The sequence below is a fragment of the Arabidopsis lyrata genome, assembly GCF_000004255.2.
Source record: "Arabidopsis lyrata subsp. lyrata unplaced genomic scaffold ARALYscaffold_3, whole genome shotgun sequence".
NCBI classification, from domain to species: Eukaryota; Viridiplantae; Streptophyta; class Magnoliopsida; order Brassicales; family Brassicaceae; genus Arabidopsis; species Arabidopsis lyrata.
Window position 1 is genome coordinate 20913617 of NW_003302553.1, and position 24781 is coordinate 20938397.

General features: G+C 36.7%; 5 protein-coding genes across 6 annotated transcripts; 3 read left to right on the top strand and 2 right to left on the bottom strand.

Moving 5' to 3' along the window:
* Nucleotides 1–606: 606 nt before the first annotated feature.
* LOC9320045 (histone-lysine N-methyltransferase ASHR2) lies at nt 607–2118 on the bottom strand. Its single transcript, XM_021031199.1, has one exon. The coding sequence runs from the start codon at nt 2045–2047 to the stop codon at nt 866–868; it is 1182 nt and encodes a 393-aa protein (XP_020886858.1). The 5' UTR covers nt 2048–2118; the 3' UTR covers nt 607–865.
* Nucleotides 2119–2242: 124 nt separating this feature from the next.
* Nucleotides 2243–7429, top strand: LOC9322096 (putative F-box protein At2g19630). Its single transcript, XM_021031201.1, is given in 5 exon segments — nt 2243–2365; nt 2367–2506; nt 3102–3345; nt 3396–3489; nt 7149–7429. Coding segments are annotated over 5 exon segments (651 nt in total). The 5' UTR covers nt 2243–2285; the 3' UTR covers nt 7242–7429.
* On the top strand, nt 4094–6184 carry LOC110229949. The gene is given in 2 exon segments (XM_021031200.1): nt 4094–5218; nt 5220–6184. Coding segments are annotated over 2 exon segments (2040 nt in total). The 5' UTR covers nt 4094–4106; the 3' UTR covers nt 6148–6184.
* Nucleotides 7430–7795: 366 nt separating the features above from the next.
* Nucleotides 7796–10821, top strand: LOC9320046 (pollen-specific protein SF21). Of its 2 annotated transcripts, none has more exons than XM_021031202.1 (10): nt 7796–8171; nt 8920–9019; nt 9119–9216; nt 9319–9407; nt 9497–9557; nt 9663–9749; nt 9857–9934; nt 10015–10071; nt 10167–10358; nt 10475–10821. In XM_021031202.1, exons 1-10 carry the CDS (start codon nt 8112–8114, stop codon nt 10694–10696), a joined length of 1044 nt encoding a protein of 347 aa, XP_020886861.1. In that variant the 5' UTR covers nt 7796–8111; the 3' UTR covers nt 10697–10821. The 2 variants fall into 2 exon arrangements, with proteins under 2 accessions (XP_020886861.1, XP_020886862.1); XM_021031203.1 differs by lacking the exon at nt 7796–8171 and adding an exon at nt 8400–8822.
* On the bottom strand, nt 10796–15556 carry LOC9320047 (K(+) efflux antiporter 4). Its single transcript, XM_002885984.2, has 20 exons — nt 15178–15556; nt 14886–14929; nt 14710–14774; nt 14527–14590; nt 14361–14422; nt 14176–14251; nt 13945–14019; nt 13748–13819; nt 13572–13655; nt 13392–13460; nt 13091–13168; nt 12847–12935; nt 12614–12710; nt 12473–12526; nt 12278–12373; nt 11917–12105; nt 11768–11845; nt 11570–11614; nt 11321–11410; nt 10796–11235 (listed from the first exon to the last, which is right to left on the bottom strand). The coding sequence occupies exons 1-20, from the start codon at nt 15440–15442 to the stop codon at nt 11152–11154; spliced, it is 1776 nt and encodes a 591-aa protein (XP_002886030.1). The 5' UTR covers nt 15443–15556; the 3' UTR covers nt 10796–11151.
* Nucleotides 15557–24781: the final 9225 nt, after the last annotated feature.

Here is a 24781-nt window from a genome sequence, read left to right on the forward strand (position 1 = left end):
CAGAGTAACCAATGACCTACACCACCAAAATATATATATATATATATTCACATCGGCGCTAAATCTAATGCTGCAAGAAATCGTCACTCTGGTTTATATGTTTCAGCTGAAAAACACTAAAGTGGTTACCTTTTGACAAGCAGTCTCAACTGTCTTGCACTCAGAATTGCAATGTCCTTCTTCATCTTGTTCAAAATATTTAGAGATAAAGAAAAATTGACAATTCAACACAAACTATGAGGTGATACAGAGAAAGAATTGACTAATTGGGTCGTTGGATCCATAACGGCATTTTGTAATTCCTACTTCTTTGGTAAGTATCTAAGTTTAGTCCTAGTTGGTTCTTTGGTAACCATTCTAAGAACTGATTTTTCTCCTGTTCCTCTCATCTTCAAAAACCAAGGCAAGTAGACATGACCATTAGAGAAGATGGAACTGTAACACCTATCAAGGAAGCTATGGTTTCAGCCTTTCAGGCACTGAGAACACTCAGAGTTATAGAGATCACCAATGCAAACATCATCAAGCCATGTAATTCTGCATTTTTCACCTTAAAAAGTAAGAAAGTTGTGATTTTTCATTCAACCAAAGAAAACTGATGCTCCATTATCACAACAAAACTGTTTCCATGTAATTCCACAGACCATTACAATTGATTCTTAAGACTATCTAGGAGAAAACAAAAAACCAAGATAATTCTAGAGCTGGAGTAATCTAATTTTCAAAACTGAGCATAAAAAAAAACGTACACATCAAACAACATTGGTTAAAAATGAGGTCTAAGACAAGTCCCTTGTTATTTGGGTCTGCCTGCATCAAACAAGCTTGAAATTTCCGGTTGATCAATTCTTGAAGCTATCCTTCCTCATTGATTTCCGCCAACTTCATCCTCCTTAAGGCTTCCACAAACATTACATTCAAGAACCCTCGAAGCATCATGAGTCTTCGGCGGAAGCGGAGCAAGAGTGCCAAAACAACTCTCCTTCTCACACATATATCTCACAAAAAAGTAAGCATGAGGAAAATTAGATTCATCATCCACACCATTTCCACAAACTTCTTCTACATTCTCACCTTCTGAATCCTCCATCTCTTCTTCATCATCTTCATTCCCCATCTCTTCCATAACCTCATTCTCATCTTCCTCACCTTCCGACCAACTAGATTCCACTTTGCACCGATCACAGTCACACTTAAAACCGTAATCCTCAAGCAATCTCTTTTGTCTACTCGAGTAGTTCATGTTCACAGGGAAGTAGCTTAAACAAACTTCTCTTCCTTCAGGAACATCATGAATCGTCCTAATGATGATATCAGTATTACCATCAGAAGCAGAGTCAACATAATCGAATCTACAAGCATTAGGAAGACAATCATGATTGAAAAACGAAGTCTTTGGATAAATCCCATAAGCTCGCACTGATCTTTTATCATTCGAAACAGAGAACGGTTCCATCAGACCAAAGGCGTTAACTTTATCCTTAGCCAGTAAAGCTGCCGTGAGCTCCGGCGAGATACACACCGGAAGAGGTGGACACACGGCTGATAAAAGAGAATGCAGAAACCCAGAATCAGTCGCAGAAGAAGAAGGATCTCCATTGCTGCAGCCACTACCTTGGAGAGAGAGCAAAATCTGGAAATCAGAAGGAGAAGCAGCGGCGAGGTTGTAAGCAGAGAGGAGGAAACGAGCTTGGACTTGGCGATCAGAAGGTTGATCGGAGAATGCAGAGGAGGATTGGTGAAGCCGGAGAAGAGATTCACAGAGCCAAGGAGTGTGAGACGCGAAGCAATTGGGGCTACAAAAGGAGACGAGAGAGCAAGATTGACATTTCTGATGCGCCGATGAAGCTAATAACCGGAAACAATGGTCGCAGTAAGGAGAAACAGAGGAGGAGAGAAATGGGAAAGCAGAGTAGAGGAGGAGAGGAGACTCTCTGAGGATAACTTGTCCAGCACGAAGAGACTGTGCCGCCACCAAACTCCTTCCTCTTCCACCGATTTCTGCAACCCTAAGCAGTGTCTCCGGTTTAGCTCCGCCGTCGTTCATCTTACTAGCCGTCGTCAATTAGGGTTTTTACAAAATTAAACGATTTATATGGAGGAAAAATGAGACATGATAAAACGGCACCGTTTGTCATGTTTGAATTTTAAACTCGTTAGGTTATTTGGTTGGGCCTTATACAAGCTTGCAAATTATGGGCTACACGGGCTTTCTTCCAGCCCATTATCTAGCATTGTTTCTTCGTCTACAAGGAGTCTCTCTCTTAGGGTTTATTTATTTCGGCATGAAAACGTCTCCAACCTTAGAGGATGGATCTGAAAACTCAGTATCGATCCCAATTGATCTCATTATCGAGATATTCTTGAACGGTGAATTCTATAGCGAGATGTCGTTGCGTATCAAAGCTTTGGGCCTCCATACTTAGCCGTCCAGATTTCACCGAGTTGTTCTTGACTCGATCATGGTCATGGGCATGCCCGAAGCTATTGTTCGCTTACATAAAAGGCTGTGAGGTGTTCTTTTTTCGTCACCTCAATATCCTGATAAGCAGGGCCGACCCTGGGCTAAAGCCCGTAAACCACAGTTTTACAATTTTTCTTAGAAATAAAATTTAATATCTGGTAATGGGCTAATAATTTTTTTTGCTTCAGGCACCAAATTCATTTGGGCCGGCCCTGCTGATGAGAACTCGTCTCCTGTAATTGCCAATTATCATACGAATTTCTCCGTTGATGGTTCATACGAAATTGCTACTCCTGTCAATGGTTTGATTTGTCTTAGACATGAGCGGATCATAAGTCAAAAATATGATACGGTGCTGGTGATATGTAACCCTAGCACGGGACAATCCTTACCATTACCCAAATCGAAGAATGGGCGTTCTTGGAAGAGTAACTTTTGTGGGTATGATCCGATTGATAAACAATTCAAGGTATTGGCCTCTACATATTAAAAAAACAACAGTGAGTTTTATTATGAGCATCATGGTTTGACCTTAGGAACTGGAAACATGTCATGGAGAACGTATCAATGATATGCAACGATGGTCTTTTGTATTACCATGCTGCGGTGAACAACGATTATTCTAGCGATAGTATAGTTTGCTTTGATGTCAAGTCTGAGGAGTTTAGATTAATTATTGGAGCAATGTATCATGGATTTCTAATAAACTACAATGAGAAACTAGGTTTGTATGACATTTCTTCTGTCCGTTTTGGAGTAACAACAAGTATTGAATTGTGGGTTTTAGAAGATGCCGAAAAACAAGAATGGTCGAAGCATACATACCTATTTCCTGCGATGTTGCATGGTATGATGAGAACCACCGATTTACGTTGTGTTGGAATGACTTTTTTTTTTTTTTTTTTTTTTTTTTTCAAAAAAATAGCAAGAAAATGACTAAGACAAAGGAATTTGTGTTCCATTTGGTAGAAGGTAGGCCTTTCTACGTTTTCTACTACAATATCGAGAGAAACACAATCAAAAAGGTTGAAATGCAAGGAATGGAAGCGTTTAAAGATAGCAAGAAATGATACTTTTTTGGTTTAGGCAATGCTTTGAAAACCGGACTGGCCGGACATTTAATGAGTTGTGTCTTCGGGTCATAGTTTATCATCGTTGGACCGAGTTTCTTAAGATTTCATGTTCGAGCAAATTGTAAGAAAGAAAGAATTTTGATCGGTTCTACTAATAAGCAACAAGATAGAAGATATTTTATTCTTCTTCTCCGATTCTCTTCTCTGTTACAATGGTGGTACATTCATTGTTCCCTAGAGCTATTTCTTCTTGCTAAGCTCTAGCACGTTGAGATTCGAGTTACAGTTTTTTTGGTTATCTGAAAACGGTAATATTGAGGAGATTAAAGAAAGATGATAAAAACATGGAAAGTAACGCCTAGCTAGGTTAGATTTTAGTTGTCTTGGGTCTCTCACATATTGTGGATCTCAATGGTAAAAGAACCATTTCACGTGGTGTGGCGTTGCTTTATATGCATTAGTGATCATTAAATAACGTTAATTGTAATTATAGCTATAATTAACTAACTAATCCAAATCCGAAAGGAACAAAAAAACACCCATAATAGAGAGCTCGGGCTCAAATCACCATGGAAAAAACAGAGTTACCCATTCACAAACATCCTTTGTTAACTATTACTCGCTTTTTAAAGAGATGTTGTGAAGGGTGTGGGCATTATGGATACATTTACGGAGGCTATTGTTGCAATGAGTTGGGGTGTCAAAATTCTGTGTTTCACAAGGAGTGCGCGGAATCTTTACCAGAAATCAACCACTCTTCTCATCCCGACCATCCTCTCAAGCTGCTCCTAAATCGCCAATCATCTACTTGTAGTCATTGTCAAGGTTCTTTTCAAAATGGTTATTTTTGCTCAATTTGTGACTTCAAGCTGGATTTGTCTTGTGCAAGGGAAACGGGCGCAACTCTTACTCTTGAAATCACCAATGTGCACGAGCATCCACTTGAACTCTTTAATGAAGCGATAACATCTGGCGGTTCAGACGACGTGAGTTGTAAAACGTGCAACCATATAGTTTCTCTTTCTTTACTAGAACAATGTTACAAATGTTATCAATGCCAATCAGTCTTCCATGTAATATGTGCCAAGTTTTTTCCAGAAGCAAACCACACTTCCCACGCCAAACACCCACTCAAGCTACTTACATGTGGAGCACCCGATTACGCTGACAATAAGTGCCTTCTTTGCGGGAAAGAGTCGGACCAACATCTTCACCACTGTGATGTTTGTAATTTCAGCATATGCAGTTTGTGTATGAGCAACCCACCACCGCTTGGTGTTGTAAGCTCGACGACCCATGAACATCAACTTCATCTTGTTCCAAGACATATAGATTTCACTTGCAATGCGTGTGGGACACAAGGTGATCGAAGCCCTTATTTCTGTCTTCAATGCAATTTCATGATTCATCGGGAGTGTATCGATTTACCTCGAGTTATAAACATCAACCGCCACGATCATCGCATCTCTTATACTCGTCGTCTTGGACATGGAAAGTGGCAATGCAGAGTTTGTCGTAAGAAAGTGGATGGCTTCTATGGGGCTTATTCTTGCTCCTCCAAATGTTCTAACTATGTTGTTCATTCAAGATGTGCAACGAGAAATGATGTTTGGGACATGATAGAACTGGAAGGGATGCCCGAAGAAGAGGAGATTTCGCCATTCCAGATGATTGACGATAAAACATTTTAGCCATGATCACAACTTACGAATCAACAAGGAGGGAATGATTCTACATGAAAACACATTTTGTCAAGCATGTGTCTTCCAGATTTGTTCAGAACCGTTCTACAGTTGTGAGCAGTGTGATTTCATTCTCCACCAAAAATGTGCTAACCTTCCTCGGAAGAAACGACATGTGTGCCACAATCAAGCATTTACGCTAGAGACAAATTTTGAAGGCAGAGAGTTTACATGTCATCTTTGTAAGCAAAGGTTTACCGGTTTCAGGTACATGCCTCTGACTGGTGTTAAATGTCTAGATGTACGATGCGGTTCGATTTCAGAACCATTTCCACACGGAAGCCATCAACATCCTTTATACTATTCTAATGATATGTCGTCTAAGTCTTGTACTGCATGTGGCGAACGAATAAACAGAGGAAGGTTAAGTTGTGATGAGTGTGACTTTAATTTAGACTTCAAGTGCGCTTTATTACCGGAAAAGGTAATGAGGCATAGGTACGACGATCATCCTCTCTTCTTGTCTTATGGTGAAAGCAGTGTGGATGGAGAATATTGGTGTGAAGCATATGAAACAAAAGTGAATCCAAAGAAATGGTTTTATACATGCAATGATTGTGGTGTCACATTGCATATTTCCTGCGTTGTAGGAGACTTCTCATATGCTATGCCAGTTTCAGTAAGAAGTTCATATGCAAAAGTTGTATTCAACGCCTCAATCTGTAGGCCACTTTGCATTATGTGTACCTCCCGATGCATGCCTCCTTCCATTCTCCAGGTTACCAAGGCCGGAGTTACTGTATATTTTTGTTCTTCAAAATGTCTTTTAAACTTTATGCTGACAAATGGTATGAAATGTTTTAATCAGGCCCGGCTCACTCATCGGCAAGACCCGGTGCCATACAAAAAAAAATTCTATCTTTCATAAAAAAAATTGGATATATTTCATAAATTATTTTGAATTTTATAGCTATTTGAACTGTTATTTTTGTTTATTAATTTTGGACCTCAATATTACTTTTAAAATAGAATTTTGGGACCTTTACATATAAATATTTTATAAAATTTCAGCATAATTAAATAGTTAAATAATAGAAAAACTATGAATTTGGACCTTAAATTTGTTGGACCTAGTGCAAATGCACCAGTTGCACATGCATATAACCGGCCCTGGTTTTAATAAATAAACGCTTTGTATTATTGATTCTAATGAATGTGATAAGTAATGTTGTTGAGCATACATATATTGTTGTAGGTTTTATATACTGTAGTTTTGAAAGATAATATGTTGGCTGCCCAAGCAAGCTGGGATAAATCGACTTCTCTAAGAATTGAAAAGAGGTTTTATGGTGTTTGTTCAACCAATCAATAGCTCATGCTGTTCTGAACAATTCACAGCTTTGAAGTGGAAAAGGTTATAGTTTTTTTCTTGTTATGTGGCTATAGAGTTTCGCAGACCATTAACAATCGATTCTGTAGAATATTTAGAAGGAAAGACATAAATTGGACCAATTTGAACATACAAACATTATGTGACCAAGACAAGTCTACTTGCATCAATAGCAGAACCAGCTTGAGATTTTCTGTTGAATATATCAAAAACTGTCAAATCCTTCTAGACTCGTTGATTTCCGCCAACTTCATCATCCTTAAAGCATCCACAAATTAACATTACATTCAAGAACCCTCGAAGCATCATGAAACGGAGCAAAAGTGCCAAAACAATTCTCCATCTCACACAAATATCTTACAAAAAAGTAAGCATGAGGAAAATCAGATTCACCATCTCCACAAGCTTCTTCTTCACCATCCCTCTCAGCCTCTGAATCTTCCATCTCTTCCATAACCTCATTCTCATCTCCTCACTTAACGACCAACTAGACTCCACCTTGCACCGATCACAGTCTCGAGAGAAACACAATCAAAAAGGTTGAAATGCAAGGAATGGAAGCGTTTAAAGATAGTAAGATTTACACCTTTCTAGATCATGTAGAGGATGTGAAGCTTATGCAAATCTTTTAATTACGACTTTTTAAGTTGATACCTCCTTGTAATACAACTTGTTTGGATCTTAGAAATGATATTTTTTTGGTTTATGCAATGCTTTGAAAACCGGACTGGCCGAACATTGAATCAGTTGTGTCTTCGGGTCATGGTTCGCTGGACCGAGTTTCTTATGATTTCATGTTCAAGCGAATTGTACGTAAGAAAGAGAGAATACGATTGATCGCTTCTAATAAGCAACAAGGTACAAGGTATCCTATTTTATCATGTATGACATCAAAATTTTCTTGATTGTGTAATAGATTAATCGTGAAAAAGCAAGCATATAAAATGGCAAATTTATTAATCTAACATAACTTCAAATTTACTAGGACACTGACAAATTTGTATTTTCTTAGTCGTAAATTTGACAAAACGACATAATAAAACTAAATCATGATTATATAAAAACCATGTTTATATGAATAAAGGAACTAGGAAGATCCTCAAGTGACCAATCATAAACGAAGAAAAACAAATAAATAAAATGAGAAAATGATTAAAGAAACGGCGCCGTTTGAGGTTCGGTGCAAATCAAAACCAAAAAGAAAGAGTCACCGGCGTCGGTGGGAATGATTTGATTAACCGCTGGGCCATTAAACGCAACGCGGCTTTGCTTATAAAGACACAGACACAGACATCGAGACAGAGAGAGAGATAGAGTGGTCCATTCCATCGAAGAAGAAGACAAAGTGAAGCTCAAAAGAGCCGTTGAAGCGTACAATCTAAGGCAAATAATAGTACCCACAAGAAAGCTTAAGACTTTATTATTCTTGTTATCTTTCAATTTCAATTTCAAGATAGAAAGAGCAAGAAAGGCGCAGTCTTTGGGGGTTGGTTTCTCGGGTCATGGTGGGTTTCAACGACGACGTCTCACTCGACATTGAAGAGATCTACAATGGTGGCAAGGTTTGTTTACACGTTGAGCTACCAAATTTACTTACTTTCTCCTTTTGTCTTCTTCTCTCTCAGGCACTTAGAACACTCACATTTCGTTTTCTCTCTTCTGGGTTTTTTAGTTTCCCTAATTAGCATCTAATCTCAGTGGGAAATTGAAGGGAGATTTTGCCATTGCTTCCTGATTTCTTGAATCTTTTAGTATCTATAGCTTCAGTTTCTTGATTTTTTGTCATATCATGTTCTTGATTTTAGTTTGAATGCTTAATTTAATTACAACTTGGAAGATTAATACTTAAAAAGTTGTTTCACTTTGTCTTATGATGATCCTTCATCTGAAATCTACAAGTTGGGTGTTTCTTTTAGTTTGATTCTTTGTTCTTCTTGCATAAAAGGTCCAAGAGATTCCCTTCAAAATGGTATCTTTTTGTGGCTCCATGATTGATATATAATGTCCGACTTTTTTTAGCCATAAGTTATCTCTTCTTACTGATTTTTCTGAATCATTGCACATGGGAGAATCTCTTGAGGTCCTTGATATTTTTTGTTGTCTGGAACAAAATTGGAATGTTCCTTTTCTTAGCTGTATCTGATTTAAAGAACAGAAATTAAGAGATTATTTTGGTTTCTAAATGTTGAGCTGATTTTGGATGAAGGATAATGGTGGGGATATGAGAATGGAGCATGTGGTTTTGTTTATTTTTCTTTTAATTTGGATGTAGACTGATTCGTTTCTTGCTTATTTTCTTATCTCTTGCAGGAGCATCATGTCAAAACTTGCCATGGTTCAGTTTCAGTTGTAGTGTATGGAGATCAAGAGAAACCAGCATTGATCACTTATCCAGATGTAGCACTAAACTGTAAGAATGTGGAATATGCATTTGGTAGATGATTTGTTTTCATTTTCACATCATTTGGTAATCTTATTTTAGATTCTTGTGTGTTTTTATGTCTGCTAGATATGTCGTGTTTCCAAGGATTGTTTCTATGCCCTGAAGCGGTGTCCTTACTGCTCCATAATTTCTGCATCTACCATATTAGTCCCCCAGGACATGAGGTTTGCAAAACTGATTGTCTTGATACAGTTCATTCTTTTCTTTGTATCTGCTGTTTGCTCACGTTGTGTTGGGTTCCATCGTTTCCACAAGAGTTTTTGCAGTTCGGAGCTGCTCCAGTTTGTTCCAATGATCCGTCACCTTCTGTTGAAGACCTCGCGGACCAGATTCTTGAAGTATTGAACTTCTTTAGGTAAAACTTGACTCATGTTTCGACTAACTCTCAATCATAACAAGAGTAATTCCGCTATTATCCTCTAACTATCTATATGTCTCTTGCAGCCTTGAGGCAGTAATGTGCATGGGGATCACAGCTGGTGCCTACATCCTTTCCTTGTTTGCTGTATGTACTCATTGAGGCATCTTGAGGATTTATTTGTAGCTATATTCTCAGAACATATACAATAACGTATCTCATTACTTATCAGTGATTGTTTTATGGTTGCAGATTAAACATAAAGAACGAGTTTTGGGTTTGATTCTTATATCGCCTCTATGCAAAGCACCCTCATGGTCTGAATGGTTTTATTACAAGGTTTCTTTTTCTTATCTTCCCATCATAGTTTATATGACTCTACAAAAGGGGGAAACCACACTTCTTTCGCATCCAGACTAATAAGCCGATGTTAAAACTTCCTGCAGGTTGTGTCAAACTTATTGTACTACTATGGCATGTCTGGACTGTTAAAAGATATTTTCCTTCAGAGGTACTTCAGTAAGGTAATCTTTCTTGTGATTTCTTAATGAAACCCGGATATAATTAATAGTTACCGATTAATCTTGTTCTTAAATTACGACAGGAAGCTCGTGGTAGCTCTGAAGTTCCAGAGCGGGATGTGGTACATGAATGCAGAAGAGTGAGTGCTAAACCTAGTAGTAGTCTCCAGATGATTGTATGGCTTTTCATCATCGTTGTAATAATGTTGTTGTATCATATGATATGTTTATATAGCTGCTAGGTGAAAGACACGGTAGTTGTCTTATGCGGTTTCTGGAAGCAGTTAACAGGAGACATGACTTAACTGATGGATTGAAGAGTTTGAAATGCCGAACACTCATCTTTGTTGGCGACCAATCTCCTTTCCACTCTGAAACTCTTCACATGGTGACAGCATTGGACAGAAAATACAGCGCCTTGGTTGAGGTATGCGGTTTAATGTAAAAACAGCTCTGGTAGCTCGTAGCTCATCTCTGATATTACAGATTCAGGCTTTTAGATTCTTGGAACATGTTTTGATTGTTTTTTGTTTGAAATTGGAGGTGCAAGCGTGTGGATCAATGGTGACAGAAGAGCAACCACATGCAATGTTGATACCAATGGAGTTCTTTTTCATGGGGTTTGGATTGTATCGGCCTGGTCGGGTTAGCGATAGCCCCCGTAGTCCACTCAGTCCGTCATGTATTTCGCCAGAGCTTCTTTCTCCAGAGAGTCTTGGTTTGAAGCTAAAGCCAATAAAAACTCGGGTTCCCACGAAATGTTAAAGCCACCACACACGTTGATTCATTGTATTTTTCCTCTCATATTTGGCGTATCAATTCAAATATTCTTTTATTAAATTTGTGTTTGTACTTTGTAATCGCTTAACTCAAAAACTCTTTATTTATAAGATGGAGCCTTAGCTTTTATCGGTTGGTATCATCACTAGTTAACTACAATACGTTGGAGAAGAAAGAAAACAAACTAAAAAATAACCTCTACCTACCTTTTTACTCAAAAAAGAATCCAAAACATTAAGCAAAAAAAATTGAAGTGAAGTTACAAGTCTCTGTAATTATCTTCGTGTAGAGATTTTATACAGGTTCCTCTGGAGGGGGGTTCACTTCTGATATCTCAAAGCATCTATACATTCGGAAGCTCCCATTCATTGCCTTTGCCTAGCTTGAGATGAAATGTGGCTTGATGTTGCGTGTTATGCTGTCAACATATCATCAACACTTCAAGAGTCGTGAAGAGAACCTTGGATCATCAGTGATATACGCTTTGCGCTCTCTGAGTGATACAACTCTCCTTTGAAACCAATCTGTACAGATTGAAGATAAAAGTTCAAAGTTGAGTTTGAGCCAAAGTCATTGTGAGAGACACAGACGGAGATGATTTGTATTTACCTCGGTTGAGCTGTCGGGAGAGAACCACCGTAAGAGCACTCCTAAATGTACAACTGCTGGTATCAACTTGAATAGCAATGGTGTTGTTACCTGTTACATAATTTACTTTGTTTAGTAAGTATACAATATTGATACTGAAGTATGTGAAATCTACTGTTATTCATTGATAAAGCAACTTCCGTGTCAATATTCGTTTATTCGTTTTTCAATATGAACGTATTATACATATGATGTGGAAATAGACCATACCAGGCTTAAAGCAGTTGTTCCCAGAAGCAGAAGGTACAATTTGCTCTGCAAATAAACACAAACCTCTTCATTGTTACTTATCGCTCCACCAGAAGCAAATTATGCGAAAGCTATTATATGGCCACACACGGTTTGGAAGATATATGCTAACATATAACTAAGCATCAAAATAATCACAGAGGCATTTTTATTTCTTACCTCAATTAGGTGAAGATTAGATGCTCGACTTAGCAGAACAAAAGCAAATTCCCCAATCTGTGCAAGGGACATTCCAACCTATAGACAAGAAAACTGTGAGGCCCCTCTCTATATGTGTAAGCGGAAAGAAAGAAGGATTCATTTCTTACAAGTACTGCAGTTTTGTTATTGTATCCAAAGACTTTAACAACAATCGCAACTACCACGGTCTTTATCACTATCACCAGTAACACAGCTGCTAGCAGAATGTCAACATGGTTCCACAAGAAGTGCATATGTATCAACATGCCAATACTAGCAAGGAACAGTGCTGCAAAAAAATTGCGGATGGGTTCCACCTGCAGGGAAACAGAAGCGATCAGAACAGGTATATATGGTAAACTTTGGTAATATGTGCCAAAGAAAAGTCAAGATAGTATATAAGCAAGAAAGACACTTTCAAAATAAGAGAGTGGCCAAAAAAATGGGTAGAGACCCTCTAGTTCGAAAGAGTCAAACTTGACATCTTACCTGCTCAAGAGTATGCTGAGCGAGATCAGTTGTTGAGATCATCACTCCTGCCGCAAAGGAACCCAACTCAAGACTTAGACCGAGCTTGTCACTACACTGAAGAAGCCAAAACGATACTGGATTTAAGAATTGAAAATTCGAGAGTCACACGTGTAAACAGCCAATAGCTAAGAAGAACAAAGGGATCAGACTAACCCAAGCGACAAGTAAACAAAATGCTACAGCGGCCAACTGATAGAGCTCGTTAGTCTGTCAAAGATTGAAAAACACTTAAGTTGATAAACAATCTAGAGAGTAGAGACCAAAACGGCAGCAGGTAAAAAAATGTGTTTATACCTGAGAAGAAAGACTTGTCATAAGTTTTAGAAACCAAGGTACCCAGGTACGGGACAATACAAACAAAGCTCCCAGAAACGCAATCAAAATAGCCAACCTGGAAAAAAATTACCACCCAGTAAAAAAATAGTATCAAAAACTTGGTTTGATTAGACCGAAACTAACAAGTGAACAAAGGAAGCAGGGTATTGTCGATAGTTTCACAGAAATTCGTGGAAGAGAAAAATACATACGATTTAGCCATGGACAACACTCCTTGAAGGACACCAGATGTGCCACCAAGAACTGGCAGGAGAGCAAACAGCAAGCCCACAGCACAATCCTGGTGATTCATGAAACAGTAAATTAAAGTTCTAATAAAAGTACTTGCTGCATACAGCATACTACCTGAGGAAATGCAGTTTAAGAATAATAGGAAACAAATATGTGAAAATGATATTAGAGAAGCTATTGTTTTGAGAGTTATCAGGTAGATACCTGAAGAATAAGAGTTCCCACGGTTATCTGGCCATGCAGAGCACTTATGCTATTTCTTTCCATTAAAAATTTCAAAACCTGGTACAAGAACCATGGGGAGGTAAGGATGAAATATGACAATCAAGTCTAAAGAGTAATTTAAGAAAACATAACCGGCACAGTAAACAAAAGATAAAATAAGTGAGAGTGAGTGAGCAGAAGGGAAATATTCTAACAGACAACGTCAAAATATTATTTTACATGCAAAGACGTTCAATACCACATAAGTATGCAAAAGTACACAAAGGAAATTAGAATATACCACTGCTGTTGATGACATCGAAAGAAATGCGCCTACAAATATTCCTTCTGTTAGTTTACCGCCACATAACTGCAATGAAGAAACAGCTAAGTCAGCTGAATGTACTCTATATTCATGATTCATACCACAAAATTCCTAACAAATCATTCTTAAGTCGCTTGTTACACTTTTAGAACATACCGAGGCTGTTATTCCACTCAAGCACATGAACAAAAATATCTGAAGAAGACCTCCTGGAATAGCTACTGCACGAACCACACGAAGCTGCAACCACACAGTACAATAACTGTCTCAAGAGTTTCAATCGGTTCGAACAAAGAAACCAGACAAATATAAGAGAGTGGAAACATGCAAACCTTTGCTGCAGAAAATTCTAATCCTAAAGCAAAAAGGAGAAAGATAACACCAAACTGAGCTACTGTTTCAACCTGTGCTACACAAAAAATTATAAATCAAGTCCTTGTCCCAGGCAATCTAGTACTCATGAAAACTTCCAAACGTATATGAAGACAACAAAGATGAACTTTGAAATACTAAAGCTGATGTAAGCTACCTGCACCATTTCACTAACAAAGCTTAACCCGCCCGGTCCAATTATAGATCCAGCCAATAGATACCCAGTAATGACCTGCCATATAAGTAGTGTAGAAATGAAATAACGCTGTCATGGTTAGATCAGTTAAGAGCTAGCAAAATCGTTTCTACAATGCCGGAAAGCTGGATACTCAATGCTAACAAAATAATATTGAAAGTCACAAGCTTTGCAAAGGAAGTGTGTGCTGACCGGTTGACCAGCGCATGCAAAGGCAATTCCTCCACAAGTAGCAGAAACAATGACGACAACCAAATCTGATATCAGCCTACAGATGTACCGTTTTAAGAGAGATGCCCCCAATCAAAAAAACAGTAAGTTAGATACTAACAAAATATAACGGAACGAAGAACTTATCTTACGAATGCTATACTTACCTTAAATCTAGCTGCAGTACAGGGTACTTGGATTTTGGATTGGACATTATAAAAACGTTGTCCTGGATTAAAATTGCAGCAAAGTCACATTACGAGAATGCTTTTACAAACGATTGCATTCTTCATAAATATATAGCACAAATGACAGAACACTATTTAAGCTTACCTTCCTATCTATCAGTCTGGGAGTATCTTCTACGCCATTCTCGCTATCCAAATTGAAGAACGATCTAGAACAAAATACTCATATGTTATAGTTTGCTTTAACCTGTGAAACCAAAGTAAATAACAGCCAGTACTTGAACGAATCGACTCCAAACAGGGCAAAGTAAGCATCAGGAAAACTCACTTCTCTTCCTTGGTCTTGGTTTCATTTTTCTTTGGCTTAACTCGAGCAACAGTCTCTAGAACAGCCTAATGAGCACAACAAATAGCTTAATGGAAAGAAAAGACAACATTGAGTAGTGTGCTGCGTAATAGCAATAAAACTGGCTAAAACAAAGATCAAAACTTGCAACTACCAACCTGCTGATCAGCAACACTATTATTGAAGCTTCCTGGATCAGGAACTGCAAAATCAAAACAACACAAAAAAAAAAAAAAAGCAAATTGAAAGAGTTCACAATTCATTAATTGCTAAAAGACATTAACCATGAGAAATCTATAAACCTAGATAGACTAAATGTGAGCACAAAGAGTCTAGAGTCTAGACCACTTAGCTAATCAATGATAAATCCCTAGAGAAGGATCAATCCCTAGAGAAACCCTAGCTCCACAAAGAATTGAAGAAATGTAGAACAATGAAGATCTAAGGAACCTTCGTTCTGGTCATTATCAGGAAACTCTTTCTCAAGTGCCCGATCGATCATATCAGCGAAACTATCTTCTTTAGGCTTCGCACTCGTGGCATTGGACTCAACAACGGTTCCATTGATCTCACGTGTAACAACAGCTGAGTCAGTCTCGTTATCGGACTCGGCGGAATAAGCAAAGGGGAAGAAGAAACTACAGATCAGAAGAAGCGTAAGAAGCCTCATCGTTTTCACAGAGAATTTATCAGTGTTGTTGTTACACCGCCGCATCTCAGTGATTGTGGCGCGGCGGAGCGATAGAGAGAAAGAGATATAGAGAGAAGAAGAATCTTTCTCTCTCTTTCCGGTGGTTGGAGAACGAGAAAGCAGAAAGATTGAGAGAGAGAGAGGGAAATTAATTTTTATTTTTTTATTAGTGATTAATTGTTTTTTTTGGTTAAGGGCAAATGTTAATTAGCGTTTTAAGTCTCCATCGATTCTGGAAACGAAAAAGTGTGTTTAAGTGGTAACCGAATCTTTATCACACGCGCCACCGTTAGCGCGTGGTTGTTTCTTTAATGGCTGCAGGAACAAAAATCATTTATACAACAAAGTTCAAAGAAAAGGTGATAGTTGCTGAATTTGCAAATTAAATAAAAGGATTAAATGTTACAAAAATCAAACTCTTGAATATTGAATGGAGCTCATAAGTGATTCACTCATTACCATAAAGTAATGGAATAGTTTGGTTTAGTGGAATGGTTTGGAGTAGTGGAATGGTTTGGTGAAATTATTTGATACTATAAATATGCTCTTCCACTCCATTGTAAGATACATCATTGATTCACTTAACAAAGAAATGTATAGTTTCTCCCCACATTATTACTCTCTCTCCCTTATATTTCTATCTCTTTAAATAATTTTATTCTTATACCATTTTCAACATATATGATCGATAGAAAATTTACGATACATTATTTTTCTTAATTATAACACGTTATCAGCACGATCACTCTATGATCGCTGGAAAAAAAATACGGTATTATACCTGGCGGTATGTCGCCTCGTTAAAAGAAAAATATGAGAAAAAGAAAAAAAAAAGAAAATTATATAAATAAATAAAAGAAACTATATATGTGTATATACGTTACTTCATGCACCATAATTAATTATTTTCTGTTAATGGTTGGTTGAGCCACCTGAAATTTTATGCACTGCTTTAAATATTTATTTTTGCTACCGGTCGGCTGAGCCGCCACATATATATTTACTGTTTCTATGTGGATAATTCGTCACCATAATATCACTGTGAATTATTTGTTTATATTATGGTTTATTCACCTGTATAAATATTTTTATTTGAATCGATAATTTTTATCTGATTGATCTCTAATTTTTCAGATTAATTTTTTTTAAAAAAAATATTTTTCCGCCAACGGTCTCAAAGAAAAATTTCAAAATTTTTCCAAAAAAATTCAACTTTCTCCAACGGCTAGGAATAGTATTTTTCAATCTATAAATTCATTCATTTTCTCATTCATTTCATCAAAACAAAATTTTTCATCTCTCTAAAAACTCCCTCCGAAAAAAAAAAGAAGAATTTTGAAGTTTTGAAGTTTTGAAGAATGTTTCGATTACTTTTAATATTTGTTTTTGGAATCATTATTATGTGTATCTATAATCTTTGCGTTGTAGATTTTACTCCGCAAGAATTTCGTTTGACCATTAGTTTACTTGTTTGTACACTTTTTCTTTTTGTAATCGCTTGCATTATTAATATAAACGGTTCATTTTAAATATGTTTTAAAATAAATTAAATAAAGATTTCTAATAATATTCAATGTTTTTATTTTAGAAATAAATAAACGAAATGGCAAATATCGAGAAGCTCCAATTCCCGGCCTTAGACATTACCGGGGCTAACTACATATCTTGGACTACCAATGTTGAGCTACATTTGGAGTCTCTTGGGATAATGGAGACTATAAAAGAGACTAATACTTCGACGGCCCAAGAAAAGGCAAAATCGGTGATCTTCCTTAGGAGACACCTGGATGAAAGTGTCATATATGACTATGCACACATGAGAGATCCTAAAGAACTCTGGAAGTCCTTGAAAGATCGTTTCGATCACCAAAGGGACATCACTCTCCCACTTGCCCGGGATGAATGGCAAAGTCTGAGGTTCCAAGACTTTGACAAGGTAATGAACTACAATTCTGCCATGTTGGGAATTGTAGCCAAACTGAGATATTATGGTGAAACCATCACTGAATCTCAGATGCTTGAGAAAACGTACACCACGTTTCACAAGAACCATATTACCTTGCAACAACATTATAGGTTACGTGGATACACCAAATTCTCAGATTTGATTGTGGCGCTCCTAATAGCTGAAAAGAATAATGAGCTCCTCATCAAGAATCACATGTCCCGACCCACCGGATCAAAAGCATTCCCTGAGATTAATGCATTGGATGTTAAAAATCCGGTAAGAGAAAACAAAACATTTCGGGGGCGTGGTCGCCGAAACTATCGCGGACGTGGAAGAAAGTCATACCAATGGATTCGTCCTGAACATGATTCGAAAGGAAAAGAAATCCAAGCAAATACACCCCAAAAACGTGAGAGTGCTTGTTTCAGATGTGGCACTGAGGGACATTAGTCTCAGGTATGTCGGACTCCTGCGCACCTTTGTGCTCTGTACAAAGAATCCACTAAGGGAAAAGAAAAGGAAGTGAGCCTCGCGGAACATTCTGAGGGTACAACCCACCTTGATGCTTCTGACTTTGAAAACGATTTCGATGAGGCTACCCCCGTTGAAAACTGAAATGTCTATCGAGTGGGACTCGAATTTATGTACCATAAATAAATCGATGCGTGTTTGAAATTTCCTAAATTTGTGTGATTGTATTACCTATCATGTATAATTATTGTGTGCTTTATGCTTAATGAATAAATTTGTTTCCTACTTACCTTAATCGATTATCTTTATTTCAAAAATAGATCATATTACAAATGGAACAATATCCAAGACAAATCTTGGGGATATTTGCATACCGGATAGTGGAACAACGCACAGTATTCTGAAACATAAAAAGTATTTCTCTGATTTGAAATCGACGAAAGTTATCGTTAACACAATATCAGGTCCTACAGACTTGATTGAAGGAAGTGGCAAAGCAAATTTTAAATTGCCTAATGGAACAAAGTTTTCCATAAATAATGTCTTATATTCTCCGAATTCTAAGAGGAATTTGTTGAGTTTCAAAGACATATACCTTCACGGATATGAAACTCAGTCTGCAACTGAGGATGGAAAGAAGTATATGTATATAACTTCTAATAAATCTGGAAAAAGACATGTCTTGGAAAGATTTCCAGAACTTCCTTCTGGTTTGCATCATACCTATATAGATGTCATAGAATCACATCTTGTGATCAAAAGAAATCCTGAAGATTTCGTATTATGGCATGATCGCCTTGGTCACCCAGGCACCACAATGATGCGAAAAATCATAGAAAGCTCACATGGTCACTCATTGAAAAATCATGAGTTGGAACATGGAAATAAAATGACATGTGCAGCGTGTTCTCTTGGAAAGTTAATCATAAGGCCATTGCCAACCAAAATTGATAAAGAATCACCAAAGTTCCTTGAACGAATTCAAGGCGATATTTGTGGACCGATACACCCACCATGTGGACCATTCTACTATTTCATGGTAATGATTGACACATCTAGCAGATGGTCACATGTTTGTCTATTGTCATCTCGAAATTTGGCATTTGCGAGATTTATAACTCAAATAATCAAATTAAGAGCTCAGTTCTCTGATTATTCCATTAAGAGAGTTAGACTAGACAACGCTGGTGAGTTCACATCCCAAGCATTCAATGATTATTGTATGGTAACGGGAATTGAAGTTGAACATCCTGTAGCTCATGTTCATACACAAAATGGTTTGGCGGAATCATTAATTAAACGCCTGCAATTGATTGCAAGACCATTGATCATGAGATCAAAACTTCCAACCTCTGTATGGGGACATGCCATTTTGCATGCAGAAGCACTCATTCAGATAAGACCAAGTGCATACCATAAATACTCCTCACTACAGTTAGCATTTGGTCGAGAACCAAATATATCCCATCTAAGAATTTTTGGTTGTGCGGTGTATGTGCCTATAGCACCACCACAACGTACAAAGATGGGACCACAAAGAAGGTTGGGAATATATATTGGATGTGATTCTCCATCAATTATAAGATACCTAGAACCGCAGACTGGTGATGTTTTTACGGCACGTTTTGCCGATTGTCACTTTGATGAGAAAGTATTCCCGGTTCTAGGGGGAGAAAATAAGCAAGTAGGAAAAGAAATTAAATGGTGTGTATCATCCCTGTTACACCTTGATCCTCCTACAAAACAATCAGAAATAGAAGTTCGACGTATTGTGCATTTGCAAAGTATAGCAAATCAACTTCCTGATGCTTTTGCAGATACCAAAACGGTAACTAAATCATATATACCAGCTGCAAATGTTCCTGCTCGAATTGAAATACCACAAGAAAGTGGAAGAGCAGATGATACACGTGAGTCTAAAACACGCTTGAAACGTGGTAGACCAGTTGGTGCTAAGGATAAAAATCCTAGAAAACGAAAGGAAGTTGAAAAGCATGATATTCCCAAAATAGCAGAAAGCATTTTGGAAGAAACGAATCATGAGTCTAATGACAATGATGAGCATCATGATCCTGAAGGAAATCATGAGATTTCTATCAACTATATCCATAATGGAAAGATCTGGGATCGATATAAAATGGATGATGTTAATGACGTTTTCTCATACCTTTTGTCAAAGGAAATTGATGAGGAAAACGAGGATCCAGAACCAAAGTCGGTATATGAATGTCAAAAGAGACATGACTGGATAAAATGGAAAGATGCAATACAAGTCGAACTTGATTCGCTCAATAAGCGAAATGTATTCGGACCTATTGTACTCACACCTGAAGATGTGAGACCGGTTGGATACAAATGGGTTTTCGTTAGAAAACGAAATGAGGAAAATGAAATTACGAGATACAAGGCTCGTCTCGTAGTTCAAGGATTTTCTCAAAGACCCGGGATTGATTATGAGGAAACATATTCCCCCGTTATGGATGCTATAATATTTAGATTTCTGATGAGTCTAGCAGCTGGCGAAAATCTAGAGATGCGTCTCATGGATGTCGTTACAGCATATTTATATGGATCATTGGATACAGATATCTATATGAGAGTTCCCGATGGGTTTAATATGCCAAAAGCATTAAAATCTAAACCCAAAGAGTTATGTGCAATAAAATTGCAGAGAGCATTATATGGGTTAAAGCAATCTGGACGAATGTGGTATAATCGTCTCAGTGAGCATTTAACGAAAGAAGGATATGTGAATGATCCTATATGCCCATGTGCTTTCATAAAGAAAACAAATTCCGGATTTGTGATAATCGCGGTATATGTTGATGATCTAAACATAATCGGGACTCAAGCAGAAATACAGAAAGCAACAAACTATTTAAAAGGGGAATTTGAGATGAAAGATCTCGGACAAACAAAATTTTGTCTTGGCCTACAAATTGAACATACTCAAAAGGGTATATTTGTTCATCAATCCACATACACCAAAAGAGTGTTAAAACGTTTTAATATGGATAAGGCAACTCCTCTCAGTACTCCAATGGTCGTTAGATCACTTAATGTTGAGAGTGATCCATTCAGACCACCTGAGGAGAATGAAGAGATACTCGGTCCTGAAGTACCGTATCTAAGTGCAATTGGAGCCCTTATGTATCTTGCAAATTGCACTCGACCTGATATATCTTTTTCAGTCAATCTTTTGGCTAGATTTAGTTCATCCCCTACACGAAGACATTGGAATGGGGTTAAACATGTCTTTCGTTATCTTCAAGGGACTATTGATTTAGGGTTATTTTATCCTAAAAATATAAATGGTCAAATGATTGGTTTTGCAGATGCAGGCTATTTATCAGACCCACACAAAGCTCGATCACAAACAGGATACGTGTTCACGATTGGAGGTACTGCTATATCATGGCGTTCTCAGAAGCAGACGCTTGTAGCTACTTCTTCAAATCATGCTGAAATCATCGCACTCCATGAAGCGAGTAGAGAATGCGTATGGCTACGATCGATAAGTCAACACATTCAAACAAGTAGTGGAATTCGTCTAAAAACGGAGCCAACTATCTTGTATGAAGACAATGTTGCATGTGTTGCTCAGACAAAGGAAGGATTTATCAAAAGCGATAGAACCAAACATATCCCTCCGAAGTTCTTTTCATACACCCAAGAGCTCGTGAAGAATAAAGACATTGAAGTAAGATATATCCAATCATCCAAGAATTCTGCAGATCTCTTCACAAAATCATTGCCCACCTCTATGTTCAGAAAACATGTTCATAACATTGGAATGATTCGTCAACAAGACTTGTAAGTTATGATCCTGATCATTCGAGGGGGAGCTTGCGCGGTTGCACTCTTTTTACCTACTATGGTTTTTCCCACCGGGTTTTCCTAGAAATGTTTTTAACGAGGCAACATGAAGCACATCGCAAAGACATGAATGACAAATGAACTCCAAGGGGGAGTGTTACAAAAATCAAACTCTTGAATATTGAATGGAGCTCATAAGTCATTCAATCACTACCATAAAGTAATGGAATAGTTTGGTGTAGTGGAATGGTTTGGAGTAGTGGAATGGTTTGGAGTAGTGGAATGGTTTGGTGAAATTATTTGATACTATAAATATGCTCTTCCACTCCATTGTAAGATACACCATTGATTCACTTAACAAAGAAATGTATAGTTTCTTCCCACATTATTACTCTCTCTCCCTTATATTTCTATCTCTTTAAATAATTTTATTATTATACCATTTTCAACATATATGATCGATAGAAAATTTACGATACATTATTTTTCTTAATTATAACATTAAATAAATATTACACTTTACCATTTTTTATAATTTTGTTTAGGGTTGATATATAATGTTTAGTCTCTTTTGGCTTGTTTTGTTTGGAGTATTTTTACCAAATTCTATTTCTTTAAGCAATTTTTTTTTTATGTCAATCAGTGACTGTATTTGTGGCTAAAGATAAAGATCTAAAACAGAATTGCAAAGAAATATATAGTTCTTATTTTTGTAATTTTTTATTATTATAGATATTGTACAATATATTATAATTTTTATGAATTTGAATATATTCGTTACTTAGATTGGGTCGTACTAAAACTCTATTTTGGTATTTTAAAGTACAATTCGACCTATAAAAAAAATCTTGTACGATTTAAATTCATTTAAAGGCTCATCTCAATTTTAGGACTTGGAAAATTCTGCAACAACTGTTGGAAATCACAAATGTTACTTTGTATTATTAATGCAACTATTTAGAATTTTTATCTTTATTATTTCAGTTTATAAAGTAAAAAGGCTTTTGTTATAGATTCTTATAACTTGATAAACTTTTAGATAATTTGTAATGTGTGTGATAAATTATTAAACAATATTTGTAATGAAACAAAAGAAGAACTAGGATTTATAGTCTAATGGTTTGTACAAATATTTGGATAATTTGACAACCTGATTCATAATTGGCAATAGTTGAAAAATATAGCTTTTTAAAAACTACATTGCATGCATGAAGCGAAAAAAAGTAAAAAAAAAAATTACATAGCAACAGAATAATCAAAGTTTGGTTATAGTATATTACCTATCGTAAGATTATATATTTACCATTTGATGAATGGTGATTATGGAGATACGGTCCACCGACTCGTAAGAGATTAGTGATCTTAGTCGGAATTATCAAACTAATCTGAACCGTCGATTGTATAAAGCATGAGTCACAGATATTTGACAGGTTTTGTTATATGATTTCTATTATTTAACATAATCCGCATCCTACGTTATCAACCCCTTTAATTCCATTTAGGTTATAAGAGTTCGTTCTTTAAAGGGGCGTTTAAATTGACGTAACAAAAGAATCAAGTTTGAAGTTGACAAAAAAAAGAAGTTAAGTTTAAGTTTGAAGGATATGATCTTGATCGTGTAAGACATACTTAAAAAATCTTCCCACTCCTGGTGAAACAGAAGGTTTAATGAAGTTACTAAAACAATATATAAAGACTCTAAAGAGGTCTTATGACCCTAACTAATATCAATAACATGAAAACTTTTAGATATCTTGACATGGTATTAACTTTTGAATAATTCCAAAATGTTAAAAGTTGAATCATCATCGTTGTTCTTAGCAAAAAAAAAAAGAAAAAAGAATCATTCGTTGTAATCTCAAATACACGCATGTTAAAGGATAAAGACAGTTAAATTCCGTGTTAACGATAAACCATCATTTATAATTACAACACCAAAACAAAAGATTCAATAACATTACCATTACTTCCTCAAACTAAACGAAACAAAGTTAGGTCGTATACATAACTGAAACGTCTTTGTAGATTAGGTCTTGGCCCATTTAAGTCTAATGGGCCGTCATGTTTGAATTTTACACTAAAAAAAAAGATATTTGGCGGTGCTGATTTATATTGACTAGACTAACACTCAAATGGTATCCGGAATTTTCGATGCTAAAAAAGAAAAAGATAACATTCTTTTAACACAACTCCAAATTCTTTATATAAGAAGTTATAAAATACAGTATGAAACACATAAAAAATATGTATTCAAAACAGAGAACGCCCATAGGATGGGCCAATTCCTTCGGTTAATTCTGCTAAGAGAGCCACATTGATTTTTTTTAGTACTAAAATTCTCCAGTAATTTTGAAATAAACAATTAGATACTGTACATTTTTCACAAATCTATTTTCAAATAACAAATCCAATAAAACTTTAGGCCAAGTATAGATTTCTTCATAATCATACCAAAAAGGGGTCATATTATCGTTTGATTAGTGTATAGAGCTCCTCGCTAAACACAACACCACTATTATTCCAAATCTGATGACAATAAAATAACACATTTTTTAAACTAGTAAAGCTAATCACGCTTATATAAATTATTCAGTGAAGTTCTAAAGAAAGAAAAAAAATAGAGTCAGTGAAAAGAAAAACATAATAGACAATTAGACATGATGGGCTAAGTCCAGTGAATATGAGTATGGACTAGTGAGTAGTGAGTAGTGAAAAATGCAGCCAACCATCTTCTCCCACCCAAAGGTCGACCCTGCTTCAGTGCTCACTTTTCCTGAAACCTCTGAAGGTAACACCTTTTCTTTGTATTCTTTGCTTTGTTTATCAAACAGCTCCCAACTCACCAATGACACTACTCTCATTGCGCTTCCTTCTTCTCTCAGCTTCTCTCTAGCACCGACCATGTCCCCATCATGATTAGGTGTGGGCTATTACCTTTGGAGTCGTCTAATATTACATATCCCCCCTTCTCCACTCCCTCGACCAAAGTTCCAGGTAGATGAGGCAGCTTTTGTCTGGACAGAGCCAGGGTAGAAGGCCTCTTTGTAAAATATTTAGAATCAAGTAGGGAAAATAGAGATGAACATGATGAATAAGAGAGAAAGATGATTTTATTGTAATGTCATAAA

What these genes read in the sequence shown, in the direction of transcription:
- LOC9320045 (XM_021031199.1), bottom strand. Translation starts at nt 2,047, where the DNA reads ATGAACGACGGCGGAGCTAAACCGGAGACACTGCTTAGGGTTGCAGAA.
- LOC9320046 (XM_021031202.1), top strand. Translation starts at nt 8,112, where the DNA reads ATGGTGGGTTTCAACGACGACGTCTCACTCGACATTGAAGAGATCTAC. An exon ending in AGATCTACAATGGTGGCAAG is followed by an intron (nt 8,172 to 8,919) that starts GTTTGTTTACAC and finishes TATCTCTTGCAG; the next exon opens with GAGCATCATGTCAAAACTTG. An exon ending in TGGTACATGAATGCAGAAGA is followed by an intron (nt 10,072 to 10,166) that starts GTGAGTGCTAAA and finishes ATGTTTATATAG; the next exon opens with CTGCTAGGTGAAAGACACGG.
- LOC9320047 (XM_002885984.2), bottom strand. Translation starts at nt 15,442, where the DNA reads ATGCGGCGGTGTAACAACAACACTGATAAATTCTCTGTGAAAACGATG. An exon ending in TTGCATGCGCTGGTCAACCG is followed by an intron (nt 14,020 to 14,175) that starts GTCAGCACACAC and finishes CTTATATGGCAG; the next exon opens with GTCATTACTGGGTATCTATT. An exon ending in CTCCCGACAGCTCAACCGAG is followed by an intron (nt 11,236 to 11,320) that starts GTAAATACAAAT and finishes CAATCTGTACAG; the next exon opens with ATTGGTTTCAAAGGAGAGTT.